Source organism: Haliotis cracherodii, unplaced genomic scaffold, assembly GCF_022045235.1.
Source record: "Haliotis cracherodii isolate W230 unplaced genomic scaffold, xgHalCrac1.p SCAF_21, whole genome shotgun sequence".
Classification (NCBI taxonomy): Eukaryota; Metazoa; Mollusca; class Gastropoda; order Lepetellida; family Haliotidae; genus Haliotis; species Haliotis cracherodii.
Window position 1 is genome coordinate 15,369,768 of NW_027266277.1, and position 16,543 is coordinate 15,386,310.

The following is a 16,543-nucleotide window of genomic DNA, read 5'->3' on the forward strand; positions in this document are numbered from 1 at the left end:
ATGGTCTGCTGCCTGAACCACCCAATTGACGTGGTCGGGCCACTAGGAAAGTGAACATAAACACAGTAACGGCTGAATTTGTGTCAAACCGTGTAATTTCAAAGTTTTTTCTCGAATATGTTTTAATTAAGTATAACAGCTATAAAAATATGTCTGTTTACTAAACTTCAATCTATACTGTGTATTGAGTGTTTATCAAAATTAATCTCGATAATTTGTAATATTTTGTTTTTCACGTGCAATAATGAAGTAGTTTCAAATCGAACTCCTTCAATGGTAAAACTTGTCATTGTCTATTGGTAGCACACATGTATCGAACAACCGATACCTCGATGCATTTTCAATGATATGAGAACTTCAACTTAACAAAGTCTCCATGTATAAGGTAATGAACACACGTACGGTTTTAAATGTGTGATTCACACAATAATAGGCTTCTCTGTCAGTCGAGAGAACCGTCACATGACCGCAAAACAGACGTTTATACGTTTAGAGATGGCTAGAAATGGCGTAACAGCTGTCTCTGCAGCAGCTTCGTCGGGCAAACACACCATGGGTCTGACCGCCTCCGTGGTCTAGTGGTAGACAATCGGCTTCTCTCTCAGTCGAGAGAACCACGACTGACGTTCTAACATTTTTGCGTTTTCACATCTCTCGCGAGAGAGTGATAGAAATGACGTAAAAGATGTCTGTAGAGCGACCTAGTCGGGCAAATCCTGGCGTATAACGTACGATGGGTCCAGGACATTTACCACAATAGAATGACGACAATACCCTGGTTAATCGAGGATGCTGAGTGTGTGGGGTTCACGATCAATTTAAATTACATGTGAAATGTGTTCAGTGAAATGTGTCTTTGCCGTTTTTAAAAGTGTATTGTACACCCAGTGTGATCCACGAATAATGTAAGGAAGTATCGCAGCGGTTGTATTGATTTCCGATAGCATTCTCGGAAACTACATATGCCTCCCAGAAACCTTTGATTGTTGTCGATTCGCATCGCAGATTCGCCCTTATAAACCTTTGATGACGTCACCTCATTGTTCAGACAGTCTCTTCTTTGCGGAGGTAAACTCCGCTATCGTTCCCACGATACCGGCAGAATGCTCGGGTCTTACCAGCAGAATGCCCTTAAACCTTTCAAGGAAAACTATGGGACTATTGGAGTGTCAGCAAAATGATTGCATCCATCCAGCTGTCATTGTTCAAGTAACTTTGTTTTAAATAATAATATTGTTATATTAGATGTATCGGTACTTCACAATCTTTTATTGACACTTATTGATTAGCCAGACTTGGATTCCAAATAGTTTCCGATTGCTTTGCGTCGCACTACTGATATGGCTGCCTTAGCGCGACAAATGTATCTCACATTGAATGTGCTGTGAACCAGGCTCAGTACACGCCTTGCGTTGAGAGAAAGGCCTCGAGTTTTGTCTAATTTCGGTGTCTAACACTGGTCACGGTGAAATCTACGCTTTCTTAACCACAGACTACATTTCTCGGATTTCACCTCCACGTTAGAGATTTCGACAGAAGTTGATGGCAAGTGACCGTTACGTATCCGTAATTTACATTGGATCCGAAAGTAGACTCTGGTCTGGTCCGAAACTGTGTGGATCCGAAATTCACCTAGATTTCAAGCCATTATCAACAATGCTTCTTTCATGTTTGTTGTTGAGTACATAAATATGACTGGCAATGGAAATTAATCGACTTTCTCGTTTAAACAGCCACATAGCGTATGTACTTTATAACATATGATACGTTAGTTATTGTATGTACACTTATATATGCATTCCCATTTACGATGACATACACATAACAAATATTGTATAAACGTTTAGCCACATGACACTGAACACATGAATCGTTGTATCATATTGATCTATAGAGAGGGCGGGTCAGTAATGTGTGTGTGTGTGTGCACGCGCGCGTGAGTGTGTGCATTGGGGTGATATCAGATTCTGCATGTTTTCAATCGGATAAAATATACTTACAGATTTACAAACTGTACACTGAGACCTGTCGCCCCATAAGTATTGATAACACAGATGTCTGTTCCAAGAGAAAAAAGTAATATTTTGATTGTGCGGCGGATCCAGAAGTATTTCCGCTGTTTGATTGAGATAAATGCCTTAAAGATATGGCAGAACAATATTCGGCCCCTGTAACAAACACAACACCCCCATCCCAAAATGATTATAAAATTGCTCCCTCACCTATTACGCCTCAAAGTCAACATCATCTGTAAGATGGTGACGATGAATTAAATGACTTTTTGTCAGATAACAAGTGACATTACACATGGGGGTATGGATATCACTGAAGTTATTTTCACCGCATTACATAATTTTGCTCAATTCTGATTGGCTACTTATTTTCCACGCCAATTCTTCCATTGTATTCATTGTATTTGAAGCAGCTGTACCGGTATTTTACTCGGGGCAGATAATCCTTAATTCCTTGTAGCGCGAAGGGTATTCTCTAGGATTTAAAAATTAATACAAATGTCAAATATGTTAAAATCTATGAATACACACACATGGTTCCTCTAAAAAAACGTACATTAATATCCCCCTCGCACACACATGCCTACCTACTTACCTTCCAACTGGGACAAGACACCCTATCATTTATTTTAATCACTATGTAGATCTAGACATATGTTCATATCGCAGTTCACCAACATACAGTGGCAGACAACCCGACCTACTTGCTGTCGATTGCTCACACTACGTGTTATACCAAGAACACCACAAACATTATGGGAAAAAACTCTCTGGTTCATTTCTGCTCCTGCATAATTCAACCCATTCATTCATTACACACACGTTACACACGTCACACACACACACACACACACACACACACACACACACACACACACACACACACACACACACACACACATCATAAATACACAAACACGCAACGTGCACACACACACGCGCGTTACGCACACATTATAAATACACACACACACACATACATACACACAAATACACACACATACACACATACACATACAAACACTCAAGTGCATACGCACACAAATACATACATACACATGATAGATAGACAAACACGCGACGCGCACGCACACATACATACACAAAAACACACATACATACATACATACATACATACATACATACATACATACATACATACATACATACATTCACGTGCATACACACACAAATACACACACATACATACCCGTGAAGATTCCGGGGTAGAATAGGTCTTCAGCAACCCACACATGCCGTATAGGGCGACTATGCTTGTCGTAAAAGGCGACTAACGGGATCGGGTGGTCAGGCTCGCAGACTTGGTTGATACATGTCATCGATCCCAATTGCTTAGATCGATGCTCATGATGTCAATCACTGGATTGTATTGTCCAGACTCGATTTTTTTACAGACCGCCGCCATATATTAAGGAACCTTTCTCCAGTCACCGCTGACTTTGGTTGGTGCCGATCAGGTTCCTCACTCTGGCAGTGTGGGTTCGAATCTGGCAGTGTGGGTTCGACGGGGTCCAACCCCTAAAGTACGAGAATCTGTACTTTACTGAGAAAGTGTTATCAGACATATATCATGTTTTACATAGCAAAAGCTGCAAAAAAATTAACACGATATTAGAATATATTATTCCAGGTAAAATAATAGTTTTATATAATTCTATTTCGTCCTTTCATTGCATCAGAATTTGTATAACTTATATTATTGGTCAATATGTCACTGAAACACCAGAAGAATTATTTTCGTCTTAGTTTTATTCCACGACAAAAACACCTGGTAATCTTAATCTCTTCAAACAATAATCAACTCGAAGCATAACAAGACATAACTGCATTTGTAAATCATCATGTCTAGTAATGTTTTGAGGCAAATTTCACATTTTCATTGACCAAGTTTGTTATCTGTTGATCGTTCACCTGAAGCGATATATGTAATTTGTGACTGCGCACAACACACGAAATGGCAATTATACTCACACACAGGGACATACGGTATCTCCCGACCTACATTCCATCGTGAGAGTGAGTGAGTGAGTTGGGTTTAACGCCTCTTTTAACAGTACTACAGTTATAAGCGTGTCAGCTTAATGCGGGAGGAAAGCCCGAAGTGATGCGGGTCTTAGACGTTTACCACTTCGGTGAAACCCACAAGCACGGGTATAGTGCTGACAAACCTAGAAACATAATCGGGGCGAACCGGGATTCGAACCCAAAATCATAGGTTTCTGGCGTGTCCAGGGGACGCAACTCTGCACAGCGAATCGCGGCGCCTTAGACGACTGGGCCATCCGTGCCCCCTCCATCGTTAGAATAGCGCTGAGCCAGTGTATGACGTAACCAGTAGAAATCAGACATAATCGGAACGTTTCGGAAGGAATAAAAAAACGAACGATTTTGTATGAATGAGTAGGCCTTCTGTTGTGTAAACAAAATATGGCGGCAAAGCGGCGCGTCATTGTGATTTGCCAGTCAACGGAAACTTTGTGTCGAAGGTAAGAAAACAAGAGCGCGTGAAGTCACTTACAGAATTGTTTATGAGCCATTTTTCATACATTAGGTGTGAATTGCACATGACATTCCCAATCACTAATTATTGCACTGTGTAATGTGGCTAATGTGTACGTACTATTCCGGGTTAATGCCGATTTTATATTGCCAGTAAATGATATCGTTACTTGTTAAGGTATGCGGCGCACCCATGGCCACTGAACGTGAAATAACAATGACGACATGGCCTACATAGATAGCGAGAAAAGTTACGCTGTACACATGTACTGAACGCAGACAGGTAAACAGTCGTGTCATGGCGAATTTTCTTTGTGTCACGTGAGGGTACGAAGGATACGTCACGTGACTTTCACGCTTGTGAATAGCTCTTAACATGAACTGCGCAGTCATTCGAGCGACGTACCTGCCGATAAAAGTCTACCCCCTCAACATTGCTTACACTCTAAAGTATTGAGACGTTGGTAGTATCTGTACAAGGACATGGTTCGTGCAGGTTAACTGTGACGCGTCATCGCTAGAGAATAATCAGACTGGATTAACAGCCTAAACAGATTCCACATAGAGGGAAAAGGCAAAATGGTGGTGAAAGTTACATGTGTGAGTGAGTGAGTATGGTTTTACGCCGCCTTTAGCAACGTTCCAGCAACATCACCGCGGGGGACACCAGAAATGGAAAGTTACATGAACGGATCACTCGAGAGATACGAAAATAGAGTATGATTCATGTTGCGACCTTCACCTGCCGTGGACGTGATCGCCCTTGTCTCTGTGTCTCTGTGAATGACTGTTAATATAGGTTGTGTTTCTGTGATCGATTGATCACACACATGATGTTTCTGCGATTACAACTTCTGTGATTACAACTTCTGTTGTAACTTGGGATTCTGTGATTTTGTTGTAACTTGGGATTCTGTGATTCTGTTGTAACTTGGGATTTGTGATTCTGTTGTAACTTTGGATTCTGTGATTCTGTTGTAACTTGGGATTCTGTACGGAGAATACGTATACACAGACCTATTTCATTTCCTTCGGGATACAGCAGCGACAATGACGTTGACATATTTTTACCTTGAAATGAGATTACTAGCGGCCCTCTGTTTGATGACGGTTTTGCCAACAACATCTTTCTCCGCAGTAAGTATGTTAAATATATTGAAATAATCATTAAATCAATAATGTTTAACATTATCTTTAATTCTGACTTCCTGATAGAGTAGGGTAATATCAGAAAACTTTGTACTTGAATCAGAAACAGTGTTCCTAATTATAATTATTTAAGGGGCGGTCGGGTAGTTTAGTGTTTAAAGCGCTCGCTTGTCACGCAGAAGATCCAAGAAAACTTTATATAGGCCAGTGGACACGGTTGCCTCGTGTAGATGTTAATGTATATGCTCTCTGGTCATACATTTGGATAAGTAATGAAAACACAACAGTTAAAAGTGACGTCGAATATACTGCTAGTCTTCTGTCATACAAAACTAAAGGGGGCACGGGTGGCCCAGTCGTCTAAGGCGCCGCGATTCGCTTTGCAGAGTTGCGTCCCTTGTACACGCCAGAAACCTATGATTGTGGGTTCGAATCCCGGTTTGCCCCGATTATGTTTCTAGGTTTGTCAGCACCATACCCGTGCTTGTGGGTTCACCGAAGTGGTAAACGTCTGAGACCTGCATCACTTCGGGCTTTCCTCCCACATTAAGCTATATATAACTGGAATATTGTTAAAACTGGCGTTTAACCCAACTCACTCACAAAACTATAATTTTCAAAATGCCGACCATTTGATATTTCTGAACTAAGTATACGCAAAATACCAATTGTTTCCTTATTTACGGTGTCCTGAAATATATGTTGTGCAAAAAACAGAGAACTACCATGTAATATAGGCACATGCTTCTGATTACAGGTTATAAGAGACACCCCTACCCTGGGAACCTACACCCATGATGGAGTTACCTGTTTCAAGTGTCCACCTGGAACATACGTGGACAAGCACTGTACTGGGGACTTCACATATTCTGTGTGTAATGACTGCCCTGTTGGCACCTTCCAGTCTCACTACGGCCAGGCAGAAACGTGCTCCCCTTGCCAGACATTCTGTCTCCATGACGACAAATTGGAGGTGTTTGAGAGTTGTACTTCCATCCATAATTTGAAGTGTCGGTGTAAACAAGGGTATTATTTAAAGGTGGTGAATGTGTTCTCCGATATAAAAAAATGTAAAAAATACAGTTCCTGCCGCGAGGGACAAGTTACCATAAAAAACGGTAAGAATATTTATCTTGAATGTTTACAACCAATGACAAAAAGATGATGGAGATTTATAAGTAACAATATATTAATTATTAATTATAGAGTAACAGTTAAAGTATTATTTTCTGTTTCACAGGACAATAAGACAAAAATAGGAGAAAGAAAGTTTGATAATACTACATGAAAAAAGTAACTATACATGTAACGTTTATAAGGATTGACACATTTCTTGAACGTTACATTGCGATTTATGAAAGTTGTTTGAGAAACGCAATATTCATTGACAAGAGTAATAATCCTCTCTCTCATGTTCTACTGTTCCAGGGACATCAACATCAGATACTGAATGTGGTTATTGTCCAGAGGGTCAGTTCTCCAGGGATGGACAGTGTCGGACATGCAGCTCCTGTAGTGGGGAGAACAAAACGCAGCTCACACCCTGTAATGCAACTTCTGATGTCCTGTGTCATCATCATCACACAAATGGTAGGAACTGGTACACACTCTCTTTCTTACACACTGGTACACATGTAATGTAACTTAAGAACACACACACACACACACACACACACACACACACACACACACACACACACACACACACACACACACACACACACACACACACACACACACACAGACACACACACACACACACACAGACAGACACACACACAGACACGCACACACACATAGACACACACACAAACACTCAGTAATAGCGAGGTGTTTTTCATGACGCTTTTAGCAATATTCCGTCGGTGGACACAAGTGCTTGGCTTCACATACGTTGTATTGCACCCAACTTGAAGATCGAACTACATAAATAATTTGTTTAGGATATGAAATATGATTATTTTCCATTTGTTTGCAGATACGACCGAATTAGTTACAGGAATCCCAGAAATAACGACCCACAAGAAGGATGGCAATATAGGCGTGGTAGTCGTGGTTGTTCCAGTCGTTCTGTTGTCCCTCATTGCTGCGGCAGTGCTTCTAGCAGTACGTTACGTCATGGCAAGAAAAGGTCAAAAGGGGATCTACAGCATTGAACTGAATGAAAGGTAATACATCAAATACACTTTCCAGTTAGGACCAACATGTTTAACAGTAGCTTTGATTGTAAAACATTTGTATGTAACAAATAGGCTTACCATTATCGTGATGATGCAACAGTTTTCCATCAATGCATGTGCTCTTGGGTCGTCGCCATAGAACTGTACGGCTTTGGAGCCCTGTATAACAATATTCATTCACTCACTTTCCATTGACAAACGAACATGTGCCTGATTTGTTTCGATGAATATGTGTGACTTTCAGTATGACTGGATATATAAGTGTTTTTTATTTGTTTGGTTTTAGAGTCACTGAATCCCTAATTGAAAGATCCAACTCCACGTGTTCAACTCAACCACCAAGGAAAAAACAAAGAACATTCAGTGGTAGCAGTGCCATCAGCGCAAGAACAGTGTCATCATTTCCCGATCTCAGTGGTATTGATAAACCTCATTCTATTTTCTTAGTGAGCATATATTAGGTATACAAGTAGATGTTAACATGGGCATCAAGTATATGTACATTACTACTCGCAAGTACTAACCCGTAATGTTTTAGCAATACCACAGCTCAACAATACGTTAATTCCGCAACCGTACCGCGTTTATTCCACAAATCGTACCCCCCTTATAACAAAAACGTACACCGTAAACTCCGCGGTACAGTTCCGGAACTCCACCACGATCATGAGGGCGGAGGCTGTGAGCTGTAGTGTATATTGTAACTATTTCAAAGAGACTAGTGAATCAAAATGTATTCTGTTTTGTACTCCTGGGAGTATAATGTGAATAAAACATAAGGTTTTTGTCATATGTATAATTCCATCCTTTTATCAAATGCAGATCCAGACATGTGGAAGCTGAGGGTATTCGACCTCCTGTGCAGCAGACTCACGAATTGGAAACGATTCATGAGGCACCTTCCAGGTACAGTAACGTTAAACCTGCACTACAAATAGATTTAGGTTTCAAGGTTGATAAACGCCGTGGGCAGCAACATTCCTCTATGAAGTAGACGGTACAATTAAAGGGGCTGTGTATTCCACGGCCAGGAGTCTGTTACCATTTCCGTTTTGCATTAAGGTCATATTGGAGAGACATTTTCCGTGAGTGAGTAGAGCCTTTGTTAGAACTAGACGGCCATTCTGAACAGCACTGGTGACATTTGAAACTCATCCACTGTGACCGCCAATGTGCTTCTTTGAGGTTTTCATAAGGTATGTAGTTTAATACCGTGTTGTGTTCCCCAATATGTTATTTAACACCTGTCGTGGCAGTTATAAGATATTTTATGTACTTATTTATTACCTTCCAGGGGATGCTGAGTATAGATCGAATGTAACCAGTCGATGTGAGCAGATTCAGTGGGAGGAACAGGGAGATGTAAGAGAACAGATCCACAAGGCTCTGGAAGAATGGTCACGGTGCAATGAAGAAGAATATGTTAAGATTGACAGCATACTTGATACTATAGAACAAGTGACTGAGCATGATGACAAACTCTACAAGGATGTTTGGGACCTATGTTGTGAACTGGCCAAAGAACAGAAACAGGGAGCTATATCACAAGTCACCGTTTGATGTACAGGAGAATACTACCAACAGTGAAATACGGCAGTGTATGGATTACGACTCAAAATTCACTGTTCCTTCTGATGCTGATTTATAGCGCTAGCACACTGAGATACCATGCCACAGTTGAACATGAATACCCCACTCAGACACAGTATACTGACTCCGAGCCGACCAGTCCTTGTTTTAGCCCTGTGTTGTGAACTGGCCAAAAAAACAGAAACAGAGAGCTCTATCATAAGTCACCGTTTGATGAACTGGAGATTACTTGTTTAGCCTCTTGATGCCGAGCGCCAGACAGGGTAACAACAAGTACCATCCTTTAACGTCTTTTAGTATGAAGCGGCCGTAGATCAAACCCCAGGCCTTCCGCTCTCCGGGTGGGCGCTCTACCTCTACACCACGGAGGTCCCAAAATTCAGTACTTATTACATGGAGAACATGGTGGTTACTTGCCGGAACGAGTGCTAATGGACAATACTATTTTGTGAGGCGCATCTAATATATCCAAAGTTCCTGTTATCAAAAACAGTGACCTGTGCTCATTATTTGGATAACCATTTCCTGCCTTCATAAACGCTTGGTGGTTTGGTGCCGTGATGGAATATTTGGATGTTTCGATACCAGAATGACTCTCAGGGACTGAGTGCTCATGGACAATGCTATTTAATGAGATACATCCAATATATTCCTAAGTTCTGTGATAAAGAACTGTGACTCGTGTTCAGTATATAGAGAACCGTTTCTTGACTGGTACTACGGTGGAATGTGTAGCTGTCACAATGTCAGAATGGTTATGAGGGTACCAGTTGCCATGGATAATATTAATGTTATTTCATGTGACATGTCAGCCCTATTGGGAAAGCCAAAGGACAACCAATAGCTTATTTATATATTTATTGACATATGTTGAACATAACTGTTCTTCATAATGTAGTCACAGACTCAACAGGAATACATGGATCTCAGCACATTTCAGTGAAAGGAATGGACTATTTATGATTCAGCTTTGTTCTTTGTTTTTACCAACTGGACATATATATGTAATAAGAACTTCACCAGTTCCTGAATCTGCGAGTCTGTGTTTATTGCACAGTAACTCATATATATATTTACAAGAAATGACCAAAGATGTTATTTTAGATATTATTAATATTTGCGGTTCCAGTGCGACTTGCGGCATTTTATGTGTACACTGTGGTCTTTTTTACACAGTTCAAGTCATTATACAGGTACATAATGTGTTCGTCTTCCATGTGATTAATGCTGGAAACATTTAAAGTGGCTTTTCTTCGCACCAATGATTCGTTAATCCGAACATTGGTTTATTGCACGGGAAGTCAACTGTCCGTATTAATGCGGTCTACTATACTATGTACGTATTCACTCCATGTCCATGCATATATCATATCATAGGACCTTTTTTGTCAGTTTTACCCTCTGCACAATTTTGTGTTTTAATAAACAATTGAACAGAAATGGTAATGGTTTGACGTTGTTCCATCCATCAACGCTGTATACCACATATAACTACTTGTGTTAGTGCGTCAAATAGGATAAATATCAAATAATGGTTTGTCTGGTCCATAGAGTTGAACTATTGCTGAGGTGTGGTTTTAAACGAAAGTTACAGGACCAAAGGATCTGTAAGAAACCTGAATCGTTAACCACTATATATTCAGCGGACAATAATATAAGTGCTATCAGACCATAGATAGAGGCACACCCAACCATTGAAGACTGCTTACGCATAAGTACACATAAGTAATAATCATTTATAGAAAGTATGTGTCAACAACTTAACAATGACGTCAAGAAGAGTGTGTGTGGAGGGGGGAGGGGGGGGGGGAGAAGAATCTCACCTACATACATTTACATGACACCTGTGAACTGACATTGACGGAAGACGCTAACAGTAATGGTGTGAAGATATGACCTTGTGATGTCCCATGTGATCACACTGTGTCGAACATTTCATTGTGGCGATGTGTAGCGTGTAAAGTGCCCCTGACGGAGCCCTGATACAATAAGTGCCTCCTGTATTATGACTTGTCACGTGTTATCGTGAATTGTGGCTAAAATGGATAGAATTATCATTAAACCGCCCGCATGTATCAGAAATGAGCGGGCCACTGTAACTGGATAATGCCCTCATATTGCTTGATGACAAGCCATTATCACATCCGTTGTTAGGTGACGTCATGGGAATAGGGAAAGGTGACGTCACATGACGTTGTTTATTTTTATTTGATAACAAATTACATCCATGTTAGCTAAAATAACGGTTACGCTACTTTTCAGGGCATTATGATTTGCAGACGCCCCTATATTTCCAACTGCCCTCCTTCGTCAGGCAGTTAATGGAAGGCGTCGTACTGTGATCAAAGAGTATTTCATTGTGGGGTGGGGTAGGAGGGGGGCGGTCGGGTAGCCTAGTGGTTAAAGCGTTCGCTCGTCACGCCGAAGAACCGGGTTCGATTCCCGACATGGATACAATGTGTGAAGCCCATTTCTGGAGTCCCCCGGCGTGATATTGCTGGAATATTGCTAAAAGCGGCGTAAAACCACACTTACTCAAGCACTCATTGTGGGGCTTTTAGCGTGTTATTACATGTGTGAGAGTTTGGGTATTAACCCATAGATTGATCAGATTGGATGTTTGTGTTAATTTTATAACATGCTAGTTTTAAAACAACGATATAATGTGCACGTTCAGATTTCACATTGCATCTAGTAATGGCCTCGTTGCAAAACCGCTGAAATATAACAAAATAATATAAACTATGATGGAACAGCTGTCGATATATGTATTAATCTTTTGTACAGTGAAACACCGATTGTCCGGAACCGTTTATTCCGGAATCTCAGACTTCTGAACTATAACTACTGGGAATGTCGTTTTTAGTTCTGTTATGTCACAGTATAGGAATGATTCGTTAATTTGGTCATCAGCGTATCAGGACGATTTCACCTGTATATCTCATGATCAGCTGAAATACATACAATCGTTTTAACATGGGGTATTTTCAGCCACTGACGCATAGACCAGCTCATACCTTGTGATAGGTGTAACCTTTATATCTATTCCCTTAAACATCAAAGTAGGCCATCGTATCACGCGACAATGTGTACAAGTACTACAATATATAGGCGGTTCTTTGCTTAAACTTTCAATGGGATTGGATTAGGAGGGTAGACTCAGTGACTTGGTTGATCGCGCGTCATCATATCCCGACGGATGATGCTCATAGTATCAACCACTGGTTTGTCTGGTCCAGACTCGATTATTTACAGTGAAATACTACTGAAAGAAGCGTAATTAACCAAACTTAAACAAATGTTATATTTAGGATAACACTGTCTTAGTACAGATTTTAGTTCTTTTCTTGGTTGAGTCCCATCCTGGATTCGAACCCACACTCCCAGAGTGAGGCACCTAATCACCAGCACACAAAGTCAGCAATCTAACCCCCCAGCCACATAGGCTTCAACAAAATGAAAGTCCGACAACTGGTAGTCTAGATCACGAACTTTGTGTACCCCTCTGGCAAGTGTAAATTGGCACTGATCCCATAGCCGAAAGCTATGAATACACAACGCCATTTAGAAAGCGGTCAAATATAAGAAATGTTATATTTGGGAAAACACTTTCTTATAAAATATAAAATTTGTAACATCTGACTGCAGCCTAAATGACATTGTGTATTCATAAACAAACCAGCAAAGCACTATATAGAATTCAATACAGTAATCATGTTTCATATGTGTATTCTCATATTTCATATTTCTTCGTACTCTTGCACAATCGCATTCTCCTTTCAGACATGACATGTTTAAGAATAACGACAACGACGGTGTATGTCAGAATATACGTCCGAAAACATTGGTCACGATGACCTGGTGACTCACCACTGCATGGTCAGGGTTGATGTTATGTTCATGTATACAGGATTAGTGACCAGGTGACGAGAAACAACAACAGTTATTGAAAAAAGAAGGGATACATACATGACATGTTTAATAATAACGACAACGACGGTATACGTTAGAATAAACGTCAGCAAACACGGGTCACGATGACATGGTGACTCAGCACTGCATGGTCAGGATTGATGTTATCTTCATGTACACAGGATTAGTGACCAGGTGACGACAGTTATTGAAGAAAGAAAGGACACATACATGACATGCTCCACACTTGTAACATACTCAATATACTGACGTGTATGTATCTCTGATTTCAGGCCCTGTTGATCTTGATGCTCTCATTGAACAAATACAAAATACGGATGACGAAGCCTGTTCAAATATTCAGTATCAGCTTTTTAAAGGCTGATGCTGTGTTGGTTGCGCTGTTTATTGTGTGGGACAATGTTACCTGTTGTAATGTAAGTATTTGCTAACGCCCACGAGTTACGTACAGGCGACACCGCATTATCAGTGATTCATGTCACTGCACAATCCACAGGTGTGTCTTTCTTTCAAAGGACCCCTGCGTATTTCATTGACTTGTTACGGTGACACAAGTTACACAATTGACACAAGATTTTGTTGATATACCTCCACATCAAGTGATGTTCACAACAAAAGATTTCACTATTATGCTATTTCTCCTATGTGACGCTCAGAACTTACAAATCAACCCTAGTACATACAGTACATATTCTCTACAAGAGCCTACATTCGTAAACTGTCATTCGGCTTGCCCCGGAATGACACGAGTTGGTCACGAGTGCAAGAGTCTTTAGTTTCGAAAGTGGGCCCCTTGCACTTTCGATTAGGCTAGCAGAGTTAGCTCCCTTCTGGAACACCCCGGTAATGCGGTTTCAGAACAAGTGAGTGAGCGAGTGAGTTGGGTTTATCAGCTAATTGGGGGTCGTCATGGTGATAGTTCTGACAGGGTTGTCTCTTGTATCCTACCTTAAGAGAAGGAAGCACGCCATCACTTTATGGCACAATGCAGAAAGGTGACGACAAGTTCAGATATCATGAAGTAACAATTACTAAATCCTTATGACAGATTTAATAATAGTTAACTGTAGAGACCATATATATTTATTCGGTTAGATGTTTGTTGACTGTTGGAAATATGAATAGAATAATAATCAGTTTTATTCTTGATGCTTCAGCCCTGACCCTGGCAAGCATGATGCCACATCGACATCTTTCCCGCTTCTTCCTCCTCGACCAGTATCGTTATCTTCTTCCACGTCAACAAGTCATCATGCACAGTTCCCGGAACTTGCAGGTGTGCCTCCCGTCATCATTCATCTTTCTGTACACACTATCTCTATAATTTACGGGGACATGGGTGGTCTATTTGCCTGGGGCGCGACAAAGCGTGTGCAGAGTTGCGTCCCAAGGGCGTGCCAGAAACCTGTGATCGAGCTTTCGAATTCCAGCTTCGTTTATCTGGACACGCGTTAACCCGAACGCTATCAGCATCATACCCGTGCCCGTGGGATTCGCCAAAGGTGTAAACGTCTAGGACCTGCATCACTTCGGGCCTTCCTACCTCACTAAGCTGAAACGCCGTTGTTATTATGAATGTATGTACATGTACGTGTGTGTGTCTAGGACCTGCATCACTTAGGGCTTTCCCTCCTCCCTAAGCTGACACGCCGTTATTATGAATGTATGTACATGTACCTGTGTGTCTAGGACCTGCATCACTTAGGGCTTTCCCTCCTCCCTAAGCTGACACGCCGTTATTATGAATGTATATGTGTGTGTGTGTGTGTGTGTGTGTGTGTGTGTGTGTGTGTGTGTGTGTGTGTGTGTGTGTGTGTGTGTGTGTGTGTGTGTGGTTGACTGTAAATGGCTTACAGCCTCATATACTTGTCACAGTATGGCTTAAATGCCAATATGTATTCTGATCTTAATTCACTCACTCACCCAAGTGTTCAGATCAGGGGGAACCTTGATTACAATTCCCCGACATGCTGATCCCCGTTACAGTGTGATGTGTGACAACCTCAACATGTTCAAACTAGCACATAACTTGTGAAACATGCGAATATAGATACAAATATCTAAACTGACATCTCACTAAAGTGAAACCTGATCTAATGTTCATCATTTCCATCTTTTCAGATCCTAACACATCGACAAAAGAAGTATTTCTGATATTATCCCGAACACTGACACACATCTGGAAAGCATTTATGCGGAATTAACCAGGTACAATGAAACTGGGATCTGGGAATTCAGTTAATTACCGGATATGTTTTGGGTCAGTGCTTCAAAATATGTCGTCCGAACATTTAATTTAACAGTAAACCCTGATTCAGAAGTTTTTTACCAGCATTTGTGGAACGACAAGACGTGTATTTTGAAATCTCAGACACGTGGGATCCCAAATGCATTACGTTCTGTCTTTTGGTCATTTGTATAATTACCTCTGAAATGGTTTCAGGAGATACTGACTTCAATGCTAGTGTTCACTACAAGTGCGAGCAGGTGGAACTGGATGTCCAAGGTTTCCCTGAGCAGGTATATCAGGTCCTACAGTGGTGGTCGGAGTCCCAATATGGACCAGCAGTTTCAGTGGACAGCATCCTCTATACACTTCACTAAATTGGCGACTGTGAGGATATACAGAAGGAAATCAGACATAAATGTTCAAAACTCGCTAGAAGTAAACCCAAGAGGTAATATCGACAATAATGACGTCATGGTAGAAAGTGGGACAATAATGACGTCATAGCAGACAGTGGCTCGACAATAATAACACCGTGGCAGAAAAGGGGCAATAATGACGTCATAGCAGAAAATGGGACACTAATGACGTCATAGCAAAGAGTGGGTCGACAATAATGTCACCATAACAGAAAAATGGACAATTTTGACGTCATAGCAGAAAGTGGGACACTAATGACGACATAACAGAGAGTGGATCGACAATAATAACGTCATTGCAGAACTTTATCCAAAGCAGATCGTTGTTAACAATGCCAACAAACAATCAGGCATACATACATGTTTCGGTCTACTGCTATTAACATGAAATGCATTTTCAAAGATACGAAGTTTTTCCGCACATGGTTGGCAATAGTTCTGAAAAGACGGCACATATTCTGTTAAACAGAAACTGTGTTTACACTTTGACTTGAAGATAAATCGATGGCATAG

General features: G+C 40.9%; 1 protein-coding gene across 2 annotated transcripts; it reads left to right on the forward strand.

The window, feature by feature from the left end:
- Nucleotides 1–4,849: 4,849 nt before the first annotated feature.
- LOC139470871 (tumor necrosis factor receptor superfamily member 5-like) lies at nt 4,850–14,600 on the forward strand. 2 transcript variants are annotated; one of them, XR_011653801.1, is made up of 8 exons: nt 4,850–5,669; nt 6,439–6,799; nt 7,110–7,271; nt 7,660–7,849; nt 8,148–8,278; nt 8,684–8,767; nt 13,657–13,800; nt 14,542–14,600. XR_011653801.1 is itself a non-coding variant. In XM_071253190.1 (7 exons), the coding sequence occupies exons 1-7, from the start codon at nt 5,583–5,585 to the stop codon at nt 9,419–9,421; spliced, it is 1,281 nt and encodes a 426-aa protein (XP_071109291.1). In that variant the 5' UTR covers nt 4,854–5,582; the 3' UTR covers nt 9,422–10,884. The 2 variants fall into 2 exon arrangements, 1 of the variants encoding a protein (XP_071109291.1); XM_071253190.1 differs by lacking the exons at nt 13,657–13,800; nt 14,542–14,600 and adding an exon at nt 9,149–10,884 and having other exon boundaries at nt 4,854–5,669; nt 8,684–8,760.
- Nucleotides 14,601–16,543: the final 1,943 nt, after the last annotated feature.

What these genes read in the sequence shown, in the direction of transcription:
- LOC139470871 (XM_071253190.1), top strand. Translation starts at nt 5,583, where the DNA reads ATGACGTTGACATATTTTTACCTTGAAATGAGATTACTAGCGGCCCTC. An exon ending in TCATCATCATCACACAAATG is followed by an intron (nt 7,272 to 7,659) that starts GTAGGAACTGGT and finishes ATTTGTTTGCAG; the next exon opens with ATACGACCGAATTAGTTACA. An exon ending in GGAAACGATTCATGAGGCAC is followed by an intron (nt 8,761 to 9,148) that starts CTTCCAGGTACA and finishes CTTATTTATTAC; the next exon opens with CTTCCAGGGGATGCTGAGTA.